The sequence below is a fragment of the Prionailurus bengalensis genome, chromosome B3 (genome assembly GCF_016509475.1).
Source record: "Prionailurus bengalensis isolate Pbe53 chromosome B3, Fcat_Pben_1.1_paternal_pri, whole genome shotgun sequence".
Lineage (NCBI taxonomy): Eukaryota > Metazoa > Chordata > Mammalia > Carnivora > Felidae > Prionailurus > Prionailurus bengalensis.
Window position 1 is genome coordinate 19443369 of NC_057355.1, and position 20772 is coordinate 19464140.

The following is a 20772-nucleotide window of genomic DNA, read 5'->3' on the forward strand; positions in this document are numbered from 1 at the left end:
TGCACATGGGTGGTGTGTGTGCATACGCCTATAATATCATATAGCACACTTATATACCTGTGTGCCTGTGTATTGTGCACATAAACAGCATCAGATAGCATATCCATGTGCATATACCGCACATACATGTAACACATTCATGTAAATGCATGAGTGTGTGTTTGCTCACATGCCTGCACATGTTTTGGTGGGTCACAAGTTAAGCCTTCTAGATGCCTGATGCCACCTCCTTGCTTTTCAGTTCACCAATAGCTCGTGAGTATCACTTCATACCCGCACGTGTAGACCTGCCCCATGCTTTGTAATAGTTGAATACTATCCTATTATTCATTAGCTACCCCCCTTTGGGGCAGACATGTAAGCCATCTTTTGTCTTTGCTGTTACAAACAGTGTGCCATCGAGTGTCCTGTCTTTGCATCTTTGCCACACAGGCAAGGGCATCTGTAGGACCATTCCCTCGAATTAGAATCCCTGGGTCAGTCAGATGGGCACCTCATTCAGATTGCCTTGCCCAAAATACCCTCCAGAGGATGCACCATTTTGTATGGCCACCTGGCCTCCAGGCTGTGACGGTCCAGAATTATCTGCAAATATCTAGTCTGCTTTGCCATTTCTTTGCAGCCGGTGTGCTGGAATTTCCGGCCTTCCTAAGTGAGTCTTTGGAAGTCCTTTGTCTGAACGACAATCATCTGGATGCAGTCCCTCCCTCGGTTTGCTTACTGAAGAGCTTATCAGAACTCTACTTGGGAAAGTGAGTACCCAGCCAGAGCAGCCGCACTGGCCCTTCTGGCCCGGGGAGGCAGAGTGTCCTGTAACCCATCTGAGGACACAGACACGGGGAAAGAGAAGCCATCTATGTACCAGGAAGCAGCAGGCGGACTTTGAGAACCGGGCTTAGTCAAAGAGTCGGGGTGGGGGGTGAGGGTGGGGGGAAGGCTGGGCAATGACGCCATGATGCATCGTTTGCTACTTGACTCAGTTGTAATGAAAGGAAGTGCTCCTTCATCCTTCCATTTACTGGATACCTACTGCCAGGCACTGCTGGGGGGTTCAGACAGTGTGCAAAACAATGAAAATATGAAAAAAAAAGTTCAGGTTATGTTGCCTTTTTGAGAAGAGATACTAGTAATCGTTATGGATCATCGTAATACATAGAAGAGAGGCGGACGTTGGGGGTGGAAATCCAGTTCTAAGCCACAGGGCTTTGCAGAAGACAGGGCTCCCATTTGTACTGCTGGCTTCCCAGGGAGAAAGGCTTTAGAATTACTATATAAATGGGAGGCAAGAAAGCAGGGGCCCATGATGTCAGGCTTGGGGTGCAGGCCCCAGAGGCTGACAGGCTGCTGTGTGTGTGTGCACATGTGTGTGTTCTCCCACGGTGTGTGTGTGTGTGTGTGTGTGTGTGTGTGCGCCCTCAGCAATCCTGGCCTCCGAGAGCTCCCTCCTGAGCTGGGGCAGCTGGGCAACCTTTGGCAGTTGGACATTGAAGACCTGAACATCAGCAACGTGCCCACGGAGATCAGAAAGGAAGGTAGGGCTTCCTCAGCACCGCCCCCTGGGAAAGATGACTCAAGTCCACTTGTTAAGGACCTTGGGGTGGAAGCTGCTGGGTGTCCCATGGAGCCCAACTGCGGACTCCCATGGTTGGGAAGGTGCTGTAAAATTACCCAGAAAGTGATAGTTGCTGGGCACCGTGGTATTGCGATTGACCACATGATAAAAGTATCTTTGGTTCTGTGGGCAGGAAGGATTTTGTCTGGACGCCCTTGACTTTTGGACTCCACTTTTGGGATGATTAGTATCATACCTTTTCCCCATCAAACCCAATACTGCTCTCAACTTGCCCCATTAGAACATGTGCAATGTGTTCCTTCAAGACAGGATGTTGTTTCCCAAGGGCCGTGAGCATGTTCTCGTCTATACGTCCACCGTGTCTACTTTCCCCGCTCTGTGATTTTGCATAGGCCCCAAAGCGATGTTGTCTTACCTGCGCGCTCAGCTGCGGAAAGCAGAGAAGTGCAAGCTGATGAAAATGATCATCGTGGGTCCTCCGCGCCAGGGCAAGTCCACCCTCCTGGAGATCTTACAGACGGGGAGGGCCCCCCAGGTGGTGCACAGCGAGGCCACCATCAGGACCACCAAGTGGGAGCTCCAGAGGCCAGCTGGCTCGAGAGCCAAGGTCAAGGATGTTCGGTGTGCAGAGTCCCCCATGGGTGGGAGGGAGTTTTCCCTGGCACCTTCTGTCTCCTCTCCAGAGAGCCCGGGATTTTCACAGCCTGGTGTCTGGGGCCAAGGATATTTACAGGGGCCGCTGTGTGCTGTTTCAAAGTTCCTGCCAAGGGCCAGTGAATAATTTCTTAATATGACTTCATAGTTCTGTTACGGTTAAGTTGAGGCTTCGGGCCAGTGGTTTGGCCGTCCGTTAGATTTCTTTGATGAGCTTTTGAAGGCAGCAGTGGCCAGGCTCTGCCCTTCCTGGCTCTAAGGATTACAGTTCAAATGGTCTGGGGTAGCTGCCCCCCAGAGCTGAGAGCAAACTGCTACCATAGACAGTGAGACCCAGCAGCACCTGCCCCTCGCGGGGAGGCTGAGAACCCACCCCCTGGAATGAATGCACTGTCCTGCCTAACACCTGCTTCCACCCCAAGTTCCTAAAAGTCTAGTTTTCAAGCCCCTATGTGGTGAACCTGTTAATCATCTTGTTTTGCGTTCAGCGTGAGACAAAGGAAAATGAAACTTGCCTCGCACTGGAATCAGAGAAGAGAGCCTGTAGAGGAATGCAGGGGTAGAATATCCCAGAATATAGAACGCTGGGAGCAACAGCTCAGGGGAGAACACACCCCTGGAATGCCTCCCTTACCTGTCGCAGTATTTTTAGGCACACAGAACCACACAGGGACCCAGGTGCAGGGAGGCTGTTCGGGGAAAACCGAGGGGCATTGGGGCCAGAGGCTGCAGGATTTACCCGCCCCCTCCCCCAGCCCCAGCCCCCAGCACAGTGCCAACTAGAGACAACAATGTTTTGTTGCAGGATCTTTTATACAAAATCACTTTCCAAGTCGGAAATTCCGGTTCGGGTCGTTAGGCATTTAGGCTGTACATTTTAGCAGACTCAGAAACCAGTCCTCTAAAGGGCAGAGCCCCGCCTTTTAATGCCATAACAGTCAAATAATACCAGCCCCACCACAACCCCCCAAAAGGCCCCAGGAGTGAATCTAACTACCCCGTGTCCAAAGGTTCTCTAAAGCCCCCAGGATCTCTGGATTCTCTCCTGGTTTTTTAAGCAAAACTACTCAATATCACTTTCTCCCAGCTATTCTTTAGCAAATGATTGTCTGACGTCTGGGGGGTGAATTGCAGTTTCCATTTTTCCTGTCCTTTGGCCCCTACTTCCTTTCTGCCGTTATTATCATTTCCCCTCCTTTAGTGGAAGGACAACCACCTGATGTTTCAGACGCCGAGCCCCGTAACGCCCTGTGTGTCTGGGCCTTCTGCCAGTTTAAAACAGCTGCCCGTTTTCATTTCTTTGCAAAAGCAGGTCAGCACGCCTTGTCTTGGAGGCCAAAATGCAGCAGCTTGGAAATGATTCTTTGCTACAGAAAACTGCAATCTTAGCTGGTGGGGCCAGACTCTTAGCTCATAGAACGATAGAGAAACCACCGTTTACACAGCCTTTCCCGGCAGCACTACAGCTAATCTTTTGTTTGATTCCCACGTCGGGGAAGTTTCCCATCATCCTTGGTGGGCGCCGCCCTCTGGCCTACTCAAGTCCGGAGGCCGGAGGTCCGTCTCCTTGGCCTCGCCCTTGCACAGATGGAGGTTAAGCCTTGGCGTGGGCGCTGACGTCAGCACCGGGGTTCCCTCCAGCAGGATGTCTCCTAACTGTCTGCAGCAGAGACAGAGGCAGGACAGAGCCCCCAGTGTTCAGATACAGGTGGACACGAACGGGAGCCAGCCATCCAGGAAGGCCTGCCCTCCCTCCTACCCCCGGGCTCTGTCAGGGGTAGATAGATGCTTCCAGAAGTCCACCTCCGCACTGCTGGGCCCCTTTCCCTCCCTTGGGTCACTTGCTTCCTGAGACAAACAGCAGGACGGGCAAAGCCCTTCCACTGCTGGGCCGTTTTTAGGCCCCAATCCCAGCATCTGAAGTGATCAGTTATCCCAATAACTGTACAGCCTTGGTTCCTAAATGCCTCCTGTCGCTGCCCTTGTTGCTCAAGCAGGTTGAGTCCGTGGAATTCACCGTCTGGGACATCGGTGGCCCCGCCAGCATGGCCACTGTCAATCAGTGCTTCTTCACAGACAAGGCCCTGTATGTGGTGGTCTGGAACCTGGCGCTGGGGGAGGAGGCCGTGGCCAACCTCCAGTTCTGGCTGCTCAACATCGAGGTGAGGAGATGCCAGCCAGCCCTGCGGTTGCCAGTCCTCAGAGTGTCACAGGGGTCCGCCACTTCTCTGAAGCATCCCCCTTCACTGAGGAAAAAAAAAGAGAACAGAAAAGAAATGGTCAGGGAGAAACACTTTGCGTTTGGGCTGGTTTTCTGAGGACCCAGGATCCTAGGTCACAGTGAAACACTTCACAACCATCCTGAGCCAGGGGTACCTGGGTGGTTCAGTCGGCTAAGCACCCGACTCTTGATTTCAGCTCAGGTCACGATCTCATGGTCGTGAGATTGAGCCCTGCATCAGGCTCTCTGCTGAGCGTGGAGCCTGCTTGGGATTCTCTCTTGTCTCTCTCTCTGCACCTCCCCTGCTCATGCTCTCTCTCTCTCACTCTCTAAAAAGAAAAAGAAAAGCGAAAAACCCTCCTCAGCCAGATTGTTGGTGGTGCTCTTGTAATTTTCTTCTACCTTAAATTTAAGAGCCCCCCACCCTTGGACCCAAGAGGAAAACAGAACTCCCCTCTCACGAGCAAAGGTGATGAGAGCCTGGATTCAGGCCACTGCCCCAGGGAGCTGACGTGCTGGCTGCAGGGATCAGAAATCCAGACCCTCCGGGGTGCCTCATGGAACCCCTCAGGGCCAAACAAGTTTTGCAGAGAGGAGTGCGGGGCACCTGGGAGCTGTTTCCCAGTGCCCCGATGCTCAGCCACGGGGTTCTCTCTGGCAGGCCAAGGCCCCCAACGCTGTGGTGCTGGTGGTTGGAACACACCTGGACTTAATCGAAACCAAATTCCGAGTGGAGAGAATCGCAACCCTGCGCGCCTACGTGCTGGCGTTGTGCCGCTCGCCCTCCGGGTCCAGGGCCACGGGCTTCCCGGACATCACCTTCAAACACTTACAGTGAGTGTCCTGCTTGCTCCTACCTTGTGCCTGAGGCTGCTGCTCCCTCTGGTGTCCATCTTTCCCAGGGACACTGGGATCCGCCTGCAGAGGGCTCCCCGAGCCGGGGGCTGGGCTCCTCGGGGGCCCCTTCCGGGCTCAGCCCCCAGAGCAGACTCGGCCCTGGGGAGGGCAAGGAGCCACTAGAGGAGTGGCAGGGCAGAGCCTGGGCACACCCTCTCCACGCTTCTTTCCTGGTCCCCTCCTCCCCCGGGGCCAGTGCTGAGTGTGCATGGCCCCCACGGGACCAGGAGATTTGAGCTCGTGCACCACGCATCACATTTGCTGATCCCTGACCAAGGACAGACCCCACGGGCAGTCTTGGTCCTTGCATTGGGGCTGAGCGGTCTGGGCCCGTGCCAATGGAACTGGTGCCCTAGGCTTGTCACTTCTCTTACCTTCTGAGCTTAGACTCACGACAGCCCCGTGAGGTACAGGGACTGTTGTGCCCACTTCACAGATGATAAAACAAGCCCAGCGAGTGAAGTAAGCATTCTCTCAGAGGAATCAAGTGTGTGTTACTACAGCTGTGCCGGTGGCTCTCAGCTTCCCTCACTGTGGGTGCAGTGCTGCAGACCTGGGTGCAGGTGACAGCCTGGGGCCACTTCTGCCCCACTCAGAATGCGGGATCTGGCAGATCCTGATGCAGAATTTCCGGAATTCTTCGTGTGTCCTTGAGAACACCCCTGAGTCCTGTGGCAACAGGAGCACTGGCTCTGAGCCAGACACCTGGGTCCACCCCAAGTCTGCTCCTTTCCAGCTTGGAGGTCACCTTGCACCCGTGTGCCTCACCTTCCTCCTCTGTAAAACGGGCGCACTCAGAACACATACCGCGTTGCTCCCAGTGAGATCTGGATACATTTGTCCGTGCCCACCTCTCACGAGTTCCCTTGACTTGCCAGCATTAGGGACAAAACCTGTGGAAACAGAGACACTACAGGGCTTGTCAGAGGGAAGACGCGTGATGAGTGATCACCTTCTGTGTTACACTCACAGCGAGCTCTCCTGCAAGAGTCTGGAAGGCCAGGAAGGGCTACGGCAGCTGATCTTCCACGTCACGTGCAACATGAAGGATGTGGGCAGCACCATAGGCTGCCAGAGACTCGCGGGGAGGCTGGTGGGTACCCGACGCTTCCGACCGGAACCAGAGGGGCTGCTCCCTCCCATTCTGTTGGGAACCCAAACTGCCCTTCCTCCCTGCTGTCAAACAAGTATGCTGGGTCCTCAGGCGCGGTGGTCCCAAGGCAAGAACCATTTTTGGGAGGCGGGGGGGAGGGAGGCAAGGGGATGGGGCAGTGAGGGGAGAGGTTCACCTACCCGGGGGACACCTGGGTGGCTCAGTCGGTTAAGCATCTGACTCTTGATGTCGGCTCAGGCCGTGATCTCACGGTTCGTGAGTTCAAGCCCCGCGGTGGGCTCTGCGCTGGCAGTGTGGAGCCTGCTTGGGATTCCCTCTCTCTCTCTCTCTCTCTCTCTCTCTCTCTCTCTCTCTCTGCCCCTCCCCTGCTTGTGCTCTCTCTCTCTCTCTTTGCAAATAAATAAACATTAAAAAAAAGAAGTTCACCTGCTGAGCCTCAGGGGCTGGCAGGCAGGGCTGGGGACCTGGGGATCCAGCCACCCACCTGTCCGCACCCCCCCCTCCCAGATCCCCAGGAGCTACCTGAGCCTCCAGGAGGCAGTGCTGGCCGAGCAGCAGCGCCGAAGCCTGAGCGACGACGTGCAGTACCTGACGGACAGGCAGCTGGAGCAGCTGGTGGAGCAGACACCAGACAACGACATCAAAGACTATGAGGACCTGCAGTCCGGTGAGTGGGGGGCGGGGGGGGGGGAGGGGCGCAGTGGCCCAGGTGGACTCCCATCGGCACAGGCGTGTCTGCGAATGGCTGGCAAAGCACTTCAGGTGTTTGTGATTCGGGGGCCACAAAAAAAATTGTCAGGAGCAGGCAAGTGTGCCAAACTGGAACCCATGAGAGGCGGAGATCAACGGCCGGGGGCTCCCCAGCTGGCCATGTTGGATCAGCACGTGGGCAAGACTTACGAGACAGGGCGGCCGACCCGGCTAAAGGGCCATGCGTGTTGGGAGCCTTGGTTGCTTTCCTAGGAAGAACGTGTGGCCTGGGCCCCTCGGGATGAGGCCACCCCAGAGTCCTTTGCCCCTTGTCTGACGCCGCTTCCTCCCGCCCGCTTCCCTGGGCAGCCATCAGCTTCCTCATAGAGACCGGCACCCTGCTGCACTTCCCGGACACCAGCCATGGCCTGAGGAACCTCTACTTCCTCGACCCCATTTGGCTGTCCGAATGTCTGCAGAGGATCTTCAACATCAAGGGCTCCCGCTCCGTGGCCAAGAACGGGGTGATCCGGGCCGAAGACCTCAGGATGCTGCTGGTGGGGACCGGCTTCACACAGCAGACAGAGGAGCAGTACTTCCAGTTCCTGGCCAAGTTCGAGATCGCCCTGCCCGTGGCCAACGACAGGTGAGCCCTCAGCCGGGCTGCCCGCACTGCTCCCTGGAGGAAGGACTTGGGACTGGGGGCACTGGTGGCTGGAACGAGATGTCCAGGGATGGGCCATGGTGAGGACCCGCCTGCCTGGGCTGGCTGCTCCTTCCTGTGCCATGGGCATCCCTTTTCAGGGGATTCAAAGAAAATGCATTTATTGAAAAAGTGCAGGAAACTGTGCAAGAATGGCATTAAAAATATTCTGGGGGCTGGGGAGGGAGTTCATGTTTTAGAGGGTTGACTGCTTGGGTATTTGGTGAATACATATGGGTTAAGTGACGAGGGTGACCACGCTAATTACACAGCCTGGCTTCAAAAGGCAGAGAGGGCAGGGGCTGGGGGGCGGGTACTCATGGGTCCGAGCTAGTGATGATACACCTAATCCAGTGCCACCCAGGAGGCAGTAGCCAGGACTCCAGATCCACAGACCAGACCACACAGACCAAATCCACCTACTATAGACCTTGTCACCACTCACCCCTGACCCCAGAGCTCTGGGGAGATGACCACCGGAGGCTCCCGCGAAGCTGGCCTGGACCGGACCCTGTGTGGCCAGCCCAGAGACTCTGCCTGCATAGACTGGGGCCTCTCAGGAGCCAGACCTCAGTCGCGGTGCCTGAGGCACGACTCAGATTTCCACTCAACCTTATAACTACAGGAGAGGGCCTCAGTCCTTCTTGTCGCTCCAGCCCCCTGGGGGCCATGAGTGAGTCCTAAAAAGAGAAACTCCAGAGAGGAACTGAGAGTCCGCAAGATACCTCATACTGTGGCCCAGGGGGTGTCCTGGACTTTGGTCCATGCAACGTGAGGCAGCCTCTGAGTTGACAGCATTGCCAAAATCTGACACTTTTCTGGTTATTTTACCGACAGGACAGAGAAAGGTGGGAATTCCTACACTCAGGAAAGGCAAGGCAGTTGTCCACACATGTGTGTCCAGGTGGACCATAAAATCATCCAGGTCACGGCCAAGTGTCCAAAGAGGCTTATAGCACAGCGGGTCAGACCACAGAGCCAGAATGCCTGAGTATGAACCCCAACTGCCCTTCTTGCCTCATCTGTAAAATGGGAATAATGCGATTACCAACGAGTATTATAGTTGTTGTGAGGATTAAATACAACAATGCACGTTGGGGTACTTGGGTGGCTCATTCGGTTAAGCATTTGACTCGATTTCAGCTCTGGTCATGATCTCATGGTTCATGAGATCAAGCCCTGAGTTCGGCTCTATGCTGACAGCACAGAACCTGCTTGGGATTCTCTGTCTCCCTTTCTCTCTCGCCCCTCCCCCACTTTCTCTCTCTCACCCTCTCTCTCAAAATAAATAGACATTTAAATAATAATAATAATAATAAAATTAGATAATACACGTAAAGTATTCAAGGAGTCTCTTGCACTTGAAGGCTCCAAAGACATCAGTACAACTTACTGTCACTCTTCCTTTGTGTTAAGTACTCAGAGCCAGTGGCATCTGGTTCCATAAAAAGTAACGAATATGCGAGCATTTTCCATTTTAGCACAGGTGTGATGGTTCCCCTGTGCCCTAGGCTGAGTTCCATCTCCTTGCACATAAGCCTTTATCTGGTCAACGATGCTACTGACCATCTCTGAGAGCTCCTGTCCCACCAAGGCAGTCATGGTGGTGTAGCATGAGTGAACAAGCTCCCGGGTACAGACCCGGTGCCCTGCCCAGGGTTTCATGGCTTTATGTTCAACAGGCACATGAACATAGCCCCCATCTTGCTGACACTGTGGTTATCCCCTGGTTCAGGCTTCCCAGCTAGTAATTGCTCTCAAGTAGGTCAGCAGGTGTCCGTGGTCTTGCTCCACACACCTTGAGAAGAGCTTCCGTTGCCAGTCGGGATCTCTTCGTTTGCCATGCTGGCTTCTGAGTCATCCCTGCCTTTGGAAATATTGAGCCCCTGCTCTGTGTGTGCCGTGTTGCCTGCGGGGCTCCTGCGTCTAGAGCAAGCTCTCTGCACTCACTCTCACACCTACAAAGACGTGGCCAGCTGAGTGTGATGTGGGCGGAAGATGTGGAATAAATCATGCAAGGCACTGACAAGGGCCTCCCACTTGAGGAAGAGACAGAACAGCTAGATAACAAGGACTTTTCAGAACATGAAGGAATAAATCAGGGTGTCCTGGTGGCCAAGGCCAGGGGTGGAGGGAAAGGTGATTGAGAAGGTCCTTTTACTTAAGATCTGAAGTGGCTAAAAAGAACCTAACACTTCATTGCCTGCCCCCTTTGGGCCTCACCTGCACAGCCCCTGTCCATCCTCCACCAACTCTGTGGGATAAGTGTCCTTTCTCGTCCCACGTCAGGGAGGTGGAATCTCAATATGGTTACACTGCATGCCAAAAACACAGAGCCAGGATTAAGTATTCTTTTACAGTATTTTATAGGGTCTCTTCCAGAAAGTTCTAAAGACATTTTATTGGACCTAAACTGATGTATTTTAAAAGCATCAGGGGAGCTGAAGGCAAGGCCTTTGTTGAGAAAAGGGCACACCCAGGGGCCGCCCTGTGCCTGCCTCCACAGCTCCACACACACACAGAACATGCTGGTTTTCAGGCACGCTCTCAGTGGGACCTCCCCAGGCTTCAGCTGTTTCCCACTGACCACAGTCATGAACAGCTCACTGACTCGGTGACTCAGCACTTTTACGATGAGCAAGAGTGCTCTCATAAACCATCCCTCTGTGCAAAAACAGCCTCGTCCTGACTTTGAAGGCGATTGTGTTGTCTCAACTGTCCAAGAACAATAAATAGCTTCGAAGGCCAAAAATGTTACTCTGACCCCAATATCTGCATTGTCCTTGGAACCGTGCAGCTGTATTTGTTTTTCCTCCACCATCCAAAGTTCATTTTAAGTGATTTCCCCGATCACAACCCACTTTTACAGAGAGCGAACCGTGACTTGCTATGTCTGACGGGTTTATGACTACAGATGTTTTCATGTCTTCCCTTGGGATATTCTAGTCGCCGTCTTAGAGACCTTCCTTGATATGTGTGCTTGCTGTGCCCATCTTCATTTTCTCTTGGAGCATTTATTCTCAACACAGAAACTACTGTCTCTTTCTAAAAGTAAAATCCCAAAGGCCCCAGGGGGGAAGGGACTTGGGCAGTGTGCCCCGGCCAGCTCGGGCCACGCTGTTCACCTGTCCCCTTTGTTGTGTTTCAGCTATCTTCTGCCACACCTCCTTCCGTCCAAACCCGGCCTGGACACTCACGGCATGCGACACCCCAAGGCCAATACCATTCAGAGAGTGTTTAAGATGAGCTTCGTTCCTGTTGGCTTCTGGCAAAGGTTTATAGCACGGATGCTGATCAGCCTGGCGGAGATGGACCTCCAGGTAGCTGCCGTTTCTGCATGGGGTTGGCGGGGGGTGAGGGGGGTGTGTGTGTGGGGAATGCGTGCGCAGCAGCCGTAGCTGAGACCTCGAGGGAAGGAGGTGGCCCTTCACGGGAGGGGCTTGATCAAAACCCCTTTCCCTGCAGCAAAGCTACTGACTTGGGGCCAGGAGGCCAGTGCGGCACGGCTGCCTTCTCTTCTGTAGGCTGGCAGACCCATTTGAACCATTCTGCAAATACCAAATCAGCACCTCACTGGCTCCAGAATACTCATTTTAGGAGCAGTGGTTGTAAATCAATCCATATCAAAATCCCCTGGAGGGGTCACCTGGGTGGCTGAGTCGGTTAAGCATTTGACTCTTGAATTCAGTTCAGGTCATGATTTCATGGACCACATGTCAGCTCCACGATGGGCTTGGAGACTGCCCAGGATTCTCTCTCCCCCTTTCTCTCTGTTCCTCCCCTGCTTGTGTGAGCATGTGTACGCACTCTCTCACTCTCTCCCTCTCAAAAAAAGAAAACAAAATCCCCTAGCTTGTTAGGACATAGATGGCTGGTCCCCCTCAGAGGTTTCAATCAGGTGGGTATGGACTGGGACCCATCATTTTGCATACCTAACCCTTGTCCCCAGTGATGCCACTGGGTGGTTTGGGGACCACACTTGGAGAACCATGGCTTTAGAACCATGTTTTTGCCCACTCAGGCTGTGCGCTAGAAGCCAACGTGAACCTGGGGAGCTTCTAACAGACATGGACAAAGCCCAGACGGCTTAACTTAGAATCTCTCAGGGCAGCACCCAGGCATTGGTAGTTTTTAAAGCTTGGCAGGTTATTTCACCATCCAGTCAAGCTTGAGAACCAGGAGTGTAGAGCTTTAACTTGGTCTGGAAGCAACAAAGACCTAACCCAAGAAGTTACTTTCTGTGGGTTCACCTGGGGTGGTTGAAAGGCTTCCTGGCTGTCCGTCAACGTGAATTTCATGCAAAACAGTAACATGAAAGTAGCATTTGTATGGAGTGGTGTTTCTCAAAGTGGGGTTCCTGGACCAGCAGAGGCAGCCTTACCTGGGAGCTTGTTAGAAATGCAAATTCTTGGGCCCACCCTGGACCCACTACATCAAAACCCCCAGGATGGAGGCCAGCACTCTGTTTTTCACAAGCCTTCCAGGGGATTCTGACCCACTCTACAATTTGAGCACCCCGGCATAAACTTGGACTATTGAATAATTGGCATTAAATTCAGTATGGATTTATTTTTCACCCCATTGTAATTAAAAGGCTCTTATAGAATTAGCAACTCCTTGACTAATTAAAGATATTCTTTGATCTCCCCATTTTACTGAAATGTTAAAAAATAAATACAAGAGCCTGAAAATCATAACTGCTGTGGCCCATGTTATGGGGAGTTTGGGGGGGGGGCTTGTTTGCAAGGCCTGGAGGGCTCACTGGTGGGGAGAGTGGGTGCAAGAGCTGGCTCATCTACAGTCCCGATTCGGTCACGCTGCCCTCCCTTTGAACTCATTGTCCTGCCACGTTCTAAGTGGGAGGTCACAACACAGCGTCCTCGTCCTCGTCATCGTGTGAGGCCTGAGCTCCCAAGTGGGCTCAGTGTTGGCGGTGGGGGGGCAGGCGCCCTTCCAGGCAGCATCCCTCACTCAAAATGAGGGGGAAAGTCCCATTGAAATTCAGATGAGAGGGATTTCAGTCTCAGGAGCAATCAAGGCGTACAAATTCAAGCGAGGATGAAATGCTGGCCACTTTTCACCTCTCAAATCAGGAAAGAGTAAAGCCATAGTAGCCCCCAGAATCATGACACGGTTCATACCCTGTGGTCAGAGTGTATATGTTCTAATCGTTTCGAAAGCGATTGCTCAGTACACATCCAGGGCTAAGAGTATTCCAACCCTCTGATGCAATAATCCCACTGCTAACACTGTGAACTAAGGAAATCAGAGAAAGTTTTGTGACTTTTCACATTCTACTGGCTCACAGTCTGCATTATTAAATAAGGCTTTCTTTTTTTAAGTTTATTTATTTATTTTGAGAGAGGCAGAGACAGTGTGAGCAGAGGAGGGACAGCATGAGTCAGACAGAGAATCCCAAGCAGGCTCTGCGCTGGTAAGTGCAGACTTGGGGCTCGAACTCACGAACAAACCATGAGATTATGACCTGAGTGGAAATCAAGAGTTGGCTGCTTAACCAACTGAGCCACCCAGGTGCCCTGGGAAGTTACTACACTTAGTAAAATATTGAGCTTTAGGAAAATGAATTTTATATGAGTTATTAATGGCATAGGGAAAGTGAGGTTTTTAAAAGCATACAAATTTAGAAAATTAGAAGTACAAATTTAGAAAATATGGCCTCAGCTATTTTCTAAACATACATGTAAACAGAAAAAAAATCCTGGATTAATATACACCAAAATATACCAAAATAGTGTTGTTTTGTGTTCTTTTGCACATTTGTCTGTATTTTCTACATTTTCTAACATAAATTGTTGCTCGTAAAGTCAGGGAGGGAAAAGATTTAAACAGAAGAAGCCTATTATTATCAATCCTTTGGGGAAAATGTGCTCCTAGAGTATCCTGGAGACCCGTTCAGATAATGCAGTGTTTAATTTGGCAGCGGGATGCGTGGTGCGGGAGGAGGGGGTGGGAAAGACGGGGGTCATTTATCACGATGGGGCCACACCGGTCTCTCCAGAGCTCTGTTCAGGGCCAGCGAAGAGGCCGGAATACTTAAGCAGCATCTTTTCTCTGTCTTTCAGCTTTTTGAAAACAAGAAGAATACTAAAAGCAGACACAGGAAAGTCACCATTTATAGTTTTACAGGAAACCAGAGAAATCGCTGCAGTACGTTCAGAGTGAAAAGAAATCAGACCATCTATTGGCAGGAAGGGCTCCTGGTCACTTTTGATGGGGGCTACCTCAGGTAGGAATACTTGAGAACCCACGTGACTGGGTCAACGTGGTGCCGTGGAAATAGCCCCGTGGCGGCCTCTTCTGGGAGACTGTCCACTGGTGTCCAGAGTTCTGTTCCCGAGAGCAGCTCATCATGGCAGTTTGCTAGAAATTGCTAGAAATACGAGACTCTCCCCTGAAAATATCCAGAGGCTCCCTGTCTCCTCACCTCCTTCCTCTACCCGTGAGAGAGGGTATGGTGACCACAGCCCAGGACTTGAGGGAAGTGGGCGGGCACTGAGCTCCAGCACCCCCCACCCCCGTGGTCACTTAGGTGACACCTGCAAGAGCCTTGCAACCATCTAGCCCTATCCCCTTGTCCTAAGTGACGATGGCCCAGGTGACCCCGCTGGTTCCCCAGCCCGGATCCTACGTGCAACATAACGCGTTACCTCATTTAGCTCCCTTTTCCTGTCTACCTTTTTGAGAGACAGAAAGACATAAAGTCAACTGAAGAGGTTTAATAAATGACTTTTAATCAGTTTTAATAAACACACACAATTATTTTATATTTACAGTGAGTTTTTCAAAATATTCTTCAGTTGCATGAGCAGAGAAGAGTAATGTATCTTCTTTTGAGGGCCTGACTTGAGCCCCTCTCTTTGCCTAGGGTTTTCATATAGATAGATGTTCTCACTTAAAGCTCACAGCTGCCACCTGGCAGATGAGAATCTTGTGGTTCAGAGAAGGGGAGAACCTTCCCCAAGGCCACGCCTGGAGATCTGATTCTAGCTTGAGCATCCCCTACTGTCAAGTCCTCATTACGTCCACCTCATGGCATTGGGAAGTCGTGGGGGCACAAGGCAGGGTCAGCACACGAGGGGGTCCCCTTGACAGTCCTGCCTGGGCACAGGGTACTGGGGTGGGATGGTAGGGTCCCTGGGGTTTAGGTCTTGCCCTGGAGGCAAGGAGATCATCCCAGGGCCCTCCACGGGCAGATCACAGTGGACTCTTTCTGGGTTGCAGTGTGGAATCCTCGGACGTGAACTGGAAAAAGAAAAAAAGTGGAGGAATAAAAATCATTTGCCAGTCAGAAATGAGGGACTTCTCTGCAATGGCTTTTATCACAGACCATGTCAATTCCTTGATCGATCAGTGGTTTCCTGGTAAGAGAATGTTCTGGAACCAAGTCTTTGCTCATGTTAATATTTCTTTATGAATCAGGGTGGGGCACATTATTTAGGGAGCAGAAGTCTCACTGGGATTCAGCCCAAGGCAACCAGAGAGGTCCTAATGGCCCTTTGGCAGAATCCTGATCCCAGGGGAGTATGGCTGTGACATGGGGGTGGGTGCTATGGGGAAGATGTGGGCCTGGGCCCCACAGGGTGTGTGCAGGACTTGGCCCCCTGGCTTCCCACAGTGTGTGGGAAGGAAGACTACCCTGGGTACCATGCGTGGTCCAGGAAGACCTTGCGTGTGAACTTCACGTGGGTCTTTTCTGCACAGTGAGGCTAGTGCTGAAATCTGGGGGCACCGCATGGATGCAGATTTAACCCTTACACGGGGGTGGGGAGGCAAGAGAGCCACACCTGTCAAGGACCCCCATTTTTCTTTCCTGCCTGCCCCCATCCTCAAATCCCAGAGGTGATCAACCACCCACATGGCCCTTTGATCAGTTTCTCCATTGACAATCCACCCAAAGAAAACACTTTTTGAAGTGAAGCTTTTGAGGCCCTCTGTTTGTTTTGCTACCAGAGTGGAGACAAACCCGCAGGGTGTCCTGCAGAGAGGAGGCTGTCTGGGGCCAAGCAGGCAGCCTCTTCCCCATGAGCCCTCAACCCCTGAAGGCTGGCAGCTGAGAGGGCAGTGCTGGGTTTGGACACCAAGACCTGCTTGGCCAGCCTTCTAACCTCCCAAGCTCGCTTCTCACTTGAAGCCATTCCTGGGCAGGGGGTCATTGGAGGACATGGCAGGATGTATGCTTTGGACACCAGGGCCTGGGATCCTTCCAGGGTTGATGGAAAAGCTGACCTACAAGGCAAAAATCTTAGAAAGGAGCCTAAGAGAAGGTAGTTTGGGTGTGCTTGGCCATCCAAGGGAGCCTCCCTGGGCTTTTATGACTCCCCGCCAACCAGAGAGCCCTACAGCAGGTGCTTCTGCAGATGTGAGGGGGGCAGGGCAGGGGGTGCATTAGATAATCACCTGAGACAGGAGGGGCTGGGCCAAGCGCCTGAGACAGGGCTGCCCAGGAGAGAGCACCACCCGCCAGCTAGCAGGATATATTATACACAGGGCTGCAGATAGCAAATGTGCCCAGAAGCTTCTAAGAGTCCCCCTCCTACCCTGCACAAGACAGGCCATCAGCTCACCCTGAGGGTTCCTCTACAGGGGGGCCATGGAGCCTGTTTCTTTGCACCTCCTTTCAGAGGCGGGCAGCAAAGCTGTGTGTCTCCTGCCCAGGGGAACGCAGGTAAAATGACTAGGTTCTATTTTAATTTGTACTCATTTCTCCCCCCTGCATTGCTCTCCTAGGAAGGATCGGAGTAATTGCAAGCCTTATGTTTCTAATTTTAAGAATAGCTCCTTATTGGTTGTGGTTCGGTTGTTGGAGCGTGACATAGCTCCGACCCAGCCCGCAGCATCCTGTCAGGGCCCGGCTGTGCAGGAGGGATCCCCAACCTCTCAACCCTGCCTCAGCCAGCCGGCTCAGGGTCTAGACCACCCACTGTCTGTCCAGTGCATCCCTGACCTTTCCCTGTGCGCGTCTTTCCTGGTGAAGGATCTCGCTGTCCAAAAAAGAACCCAAGTCATGGTTCAGCCACTCCCTTGGGTCCAGGCAGGGGCACACAGACCCCCTCCCGTGAAAAGCCCACCCAGCCCAAAGTTGGAGGGTGCTACCTGCAGCCACCTTCATGTGAACTGTGTCCTCCTCTGTCCCCATTTAGCCCTGACAGCCACAGAAAGCGATGGGACCCCACTCATGGAGCAGTACGTCCCCTGCCCAGTCTGCGAGACCTCCTGGGCCCAGCACACCGACCCGAGTGAGAAATCAGAGGGCGTACAGTACTTCGACATGGAAGACTGCGTGCTGACAGCCATTGAGCAGGACTTCATCTCCTGCCCCAGACACCCTGACCTCCCCGTGCCTCTCCAGGAGCTGGTTCCTGAGCTGTTCATGACTGACTTCCCGGCCAGGTAGGCCACAGCACCACACTGCATGGCTGGCCCCCACCTTGGGGCTGCCCTAGCCATGCTTCCCACACAATCTCCTGTGACCTTTAGGTCCCTGTCCTAGGCTGCCCGAAGGGAACCAGGCTGTCAGCTTGCCATTTTTGAGGCCACAACAGGCTCAGCTGAGCCGATCACCTGGAGGGGCACACCATTCTGGGTCCCCACACTGTGTTTCCATCACATCGCCTGAGCTCCTTTGCACTAAGTTTTCTATTCCCTCTGATTCCTCCTTTTCCTGCCGGCTCAAGGAATAAGAGGCAAATTCTCCTTGCCAGCGTTCAGGAAGGGGGCACTCCAGACCTACAGCCGCATTTGCCTTTCCTGGCAAACGAGAGCATTTGGATCCCTGACTCTGTTCTACTTTTTTTGTTGTTAATTTTTTTTAATGTTTATCTATTTTTGAGAGACAGAGCACAAGTGGGGGAGGGGCAGAGAGAGAGGGAGACACAGAGAATCAGAAGCAGGATCCAGCCTCTGAGCTGTCAGCACAGAGCCCAATGTGGGACTCAAACTCAGGAACAGTGAGATCATGACCTAGGCCAGTGTTGGACACTTAACCTACTGAGCCACCTAGGTGCCCCAATCTGTTCTTTTTCTTTTTTAAGTTTATTTATTTATTTTGGGAAGAGAGCACAAGTCAGGGAAGAGCAGAGAGAGAGGGAGAGAGAGAGAATCCCAAGCAGACTCCACACTGTCAGCACAGAGCCCAATGCGGGGCTTGAACTCACAAACCGTGAGATCATGACCGAGCTGAAGTCAGACACTTAACTGACTGAGCTACCCAGGCGGCCCCTCTAAATCTGTTTTTAAAGCTGAGTCTACTCTATAACCCAAGATAATGGCTGGGCAAAGAATGCTGGAGAAATAGAGAATGTTTTGAGGTCCCATCCAACAGGAAACAGTCACAAAATCCAAGTGCTTGGTAAAAGAAGGAATCTTCTGTAGTCATGGAAACCAAAAGGTATGACTTCGTCTCCCTGGAGACAGTTTGACATTGGCCATTACCAACTATTTTGGAGTTATGGAGTCCTATTGTTGTCTTATTCAAAGGATTGCTAGATCTGGCTTCTTTAAAGAAAAGTAAACTTTATGGGGTTATTTTCATTTTTCCAGATTGCCCCCTCTCCCAAAGAATAGACACAGAGCACTCGGAGATACTGCAGAATTGGGGTTCCAAAGCCTGCTTCTGGTTGAGTCTATCAGATTAAGAAATTGCTTCCTGCATTGGTTGATGTCCCCCTCCCCACAGCCCTTTTCAATATCCCCAGTTACCTCACTGGTAGAAAGAACAATAAAATGCTATTCTTCTGCCAAATGAGCCCTTTATTCCTAGAATTCTAATGTGAGGGTTATCACTTCTCAGAGACCACATGCAGAGTTTTGTATATGTGTGAATCAGATTTCTTGGGGGGGTGCCCAGTTAGGCAGCCCCAAATGTTAGGATTTTCATGTATTTGCTGAACCTTGTCAGGTTTTATGCCCCAACTGCATCCAGGCTGTGGCATCTACTGTATGAAATCTGGAAAGCCAGTTTGGATGTCCCCATTGGTGTGGATCTAATTACAAGCTATGGCTTGGTTCTTAAATGACGGTACTTGGCTGGGACTTGAAAAGCCCAACAATGTGAACAGGATTCCCAACCTGGCAGAGGCTCTCTGGAAACTTGGGCAGTGGCCCCAACTGCGGCCCTGAAGCATCGCACTCCCCATGCTGGGAGTTTGGGCAGGTGGGGGTTGGGAGAGTGACTACTTGGCATCCAGGGAGCCCCATCCTGTGGCCCCGAGTTCACAGGAGTCCTAACTGGATGCCCTGAGGGATCCCCGATGGTCCTGCTGCTTCTCATGCCCATCCTGGGAGGCTCGCATGTGCCCACACTGCCCAAGCAGGTGGTTTTGGGGTGGGCACTTGGAGAGCAGCCCAGCTCGTCTTCTGCTGCACTACTGAGGTCCACCGTGGGTGCAGCTGCACCCGCCTGGAGTGCAGTGCGTGCGGTTGAGCCGTGCAAAGTCTGAGCAGCTGCAGAATCTGTTCCTGGAAGGCGTGGGAAACAACAGCCTGGCAGGGTTGGCCTGTGGGGCCAGAAGGGCTTCAGTGGGTGCACCTGGCGTAGGCAGCTGACCAGGAACCCAGACAGACCTCAGCAGAGCAGGGGGAGGCCCTGAAATGGGAAGGCATCTCCCCCTCCTTCCCTGCCTCCCATCATCCCTCTCCATCTCCCTCCCTTCCAGGAATGACGTGCAGTCTTTCCAAAGCCCCACAGAAATCTTCCCTTTACCCGGATTAGAACACACAGACCAGTGAGGTCTAAACTGCCTGCCCTTGGGTGAAATCCTAGTCATCCATTGTGCAGACACTGCTCATGACAGTGAGAAGCCCTCTGTGGCTGCCTGGGGCATCTGGGTGGCTCAGTCTGTTGAGCATCTGACTTGATTTCAGTCATGATCTCACAGTTCATGAGTTCAAGCCCCGTGTCGGGCTCTGCACTGACAGCACAAAGCCTGCTTGGAATTCTCTCTCTCTCTCTCTCTCTCTCTCTCTCTCTCTCCCCCCCACCCCATCTCAATTGCTTGATAAAAAGAAATAGGGAGGGGCACCTGGGTGGCGCAGTCGGTTAAGCGTCCGACTTCAGCCAGGTCACGATCTCGCAGTCCGTGAGTTCAAGCCCCGCGTCAGGCTCTGGGCTGATGGCTCAGAGCCTGGAGCCTGTTTCCGATTCTGTGTCTCCCTCTCTCTCTGCCCCTCCCCCATTCATGCTCTGTCTCTCTCTGTCCCAAAAATAAATAAACGTTGAAAAAAAATAAAGAAAGAAAAAGAAAAAGAAAAAGAAAAAGAAATAGGGAAACAACTAACCTAGCAGTAGATAAATGCAGTTTGATGGATACCAGTTCTCAAAACACAGAACCTTTTGGAGGAAAACATCCAGAAGAATTGTTTTTCTATGTAGGCCACTTTCCAAGGTGTCCCCCAGTGCCAGCCACCATCCACACACAGGAGGCAGTTTCTATTATGAGCCCACTTTACAGAAAAGGTTTGAGGAGGCTGTATGACCTGCCCACGGCCAAGGTTTATCCCAGATCTGTCTGACCCCACCAGCGGCTTTGAACCATGACTCCCTGCAGTAGGAAGAGATGACCATGGGTGTCCTCACACCCACCCATCCTGGGACCTCCCCCCCCCAACCCCAGCGGGACCCTCTGGAGGGGTGGGTAAGGGAACGGTTAGGGAGGTCTGATCTGCCCCACATGCTGTGTTGCCGGCAGGCTCTTCCTGGAGAACAGCAAGTTGGAGCACAGCGAGGATGAGAGCAGTGTCCTGGGTCAAGGTGGGAGCGGCACCATCATCTACCGGGCCCGGTACCAAGGCCAGCCCGTGGCAGTGAAGCGATTCCAGATCAAGAAATTCAAGAACTTTGCCAACGCCCCAGCAGGTGAACAGGGAGGGCCCATGTCCTTTCTTTTCAGACATGTGCTCCC

At 52.6% G+C, this 20772-nt stretch overlaps 1 protein-coding gene across 2 annotated transcripts in view; it reads left to right on the plus strand.

Annotated features, from left to right (window-relative positions):
- LRRK1 (leucine rich repeat kinase 1) overlaps positions 1-20772 on the plus strand; it is a 133212-nt gene that overhangs the window by 91077 nt on the left and 21363 nt on the right. For both annotated transcript variants that reach the window (XM_043554805.1, XM_043554806.1), the window contains 13 exons: positions 623-752; positions 1420-1532; positions 1966-2180; positions 4225-4389; positions 5110-5282; positions 6318-6438; positions 6967-7126; positions 7519-7795; positions 11001-11172; positions 13936-14099; positions 15095-15234; positions 17014-17263; positions 20560-20726. In XM_043554805.1, the coding sequence (XP_043410740.1) occupies positions 623-752; positions 1420-1532; positions 1966-2180; positions 4225-4389; positions 5110-5282; positions 6318-6438; positions 6967-7126; positions 7519-7795; positions 11001-11172; positions 13936-14099; positions 15095-15234; positions 17014-17263; positions 20560-20726 (2247 nt within the window). The remainder of the gene's footprint in view (positions 1-622; positions 753-1419; positions 1533-1965; positions 2181-4224; positions 4390-5109; positions 5283-6317; positions 6439-6966; positions 7127-7518; positions 7796-11000; positions 11173-13935; positions 14100-15094; positions 15235-17013; positions 17264-20559; positions 20727-20772) is intronic.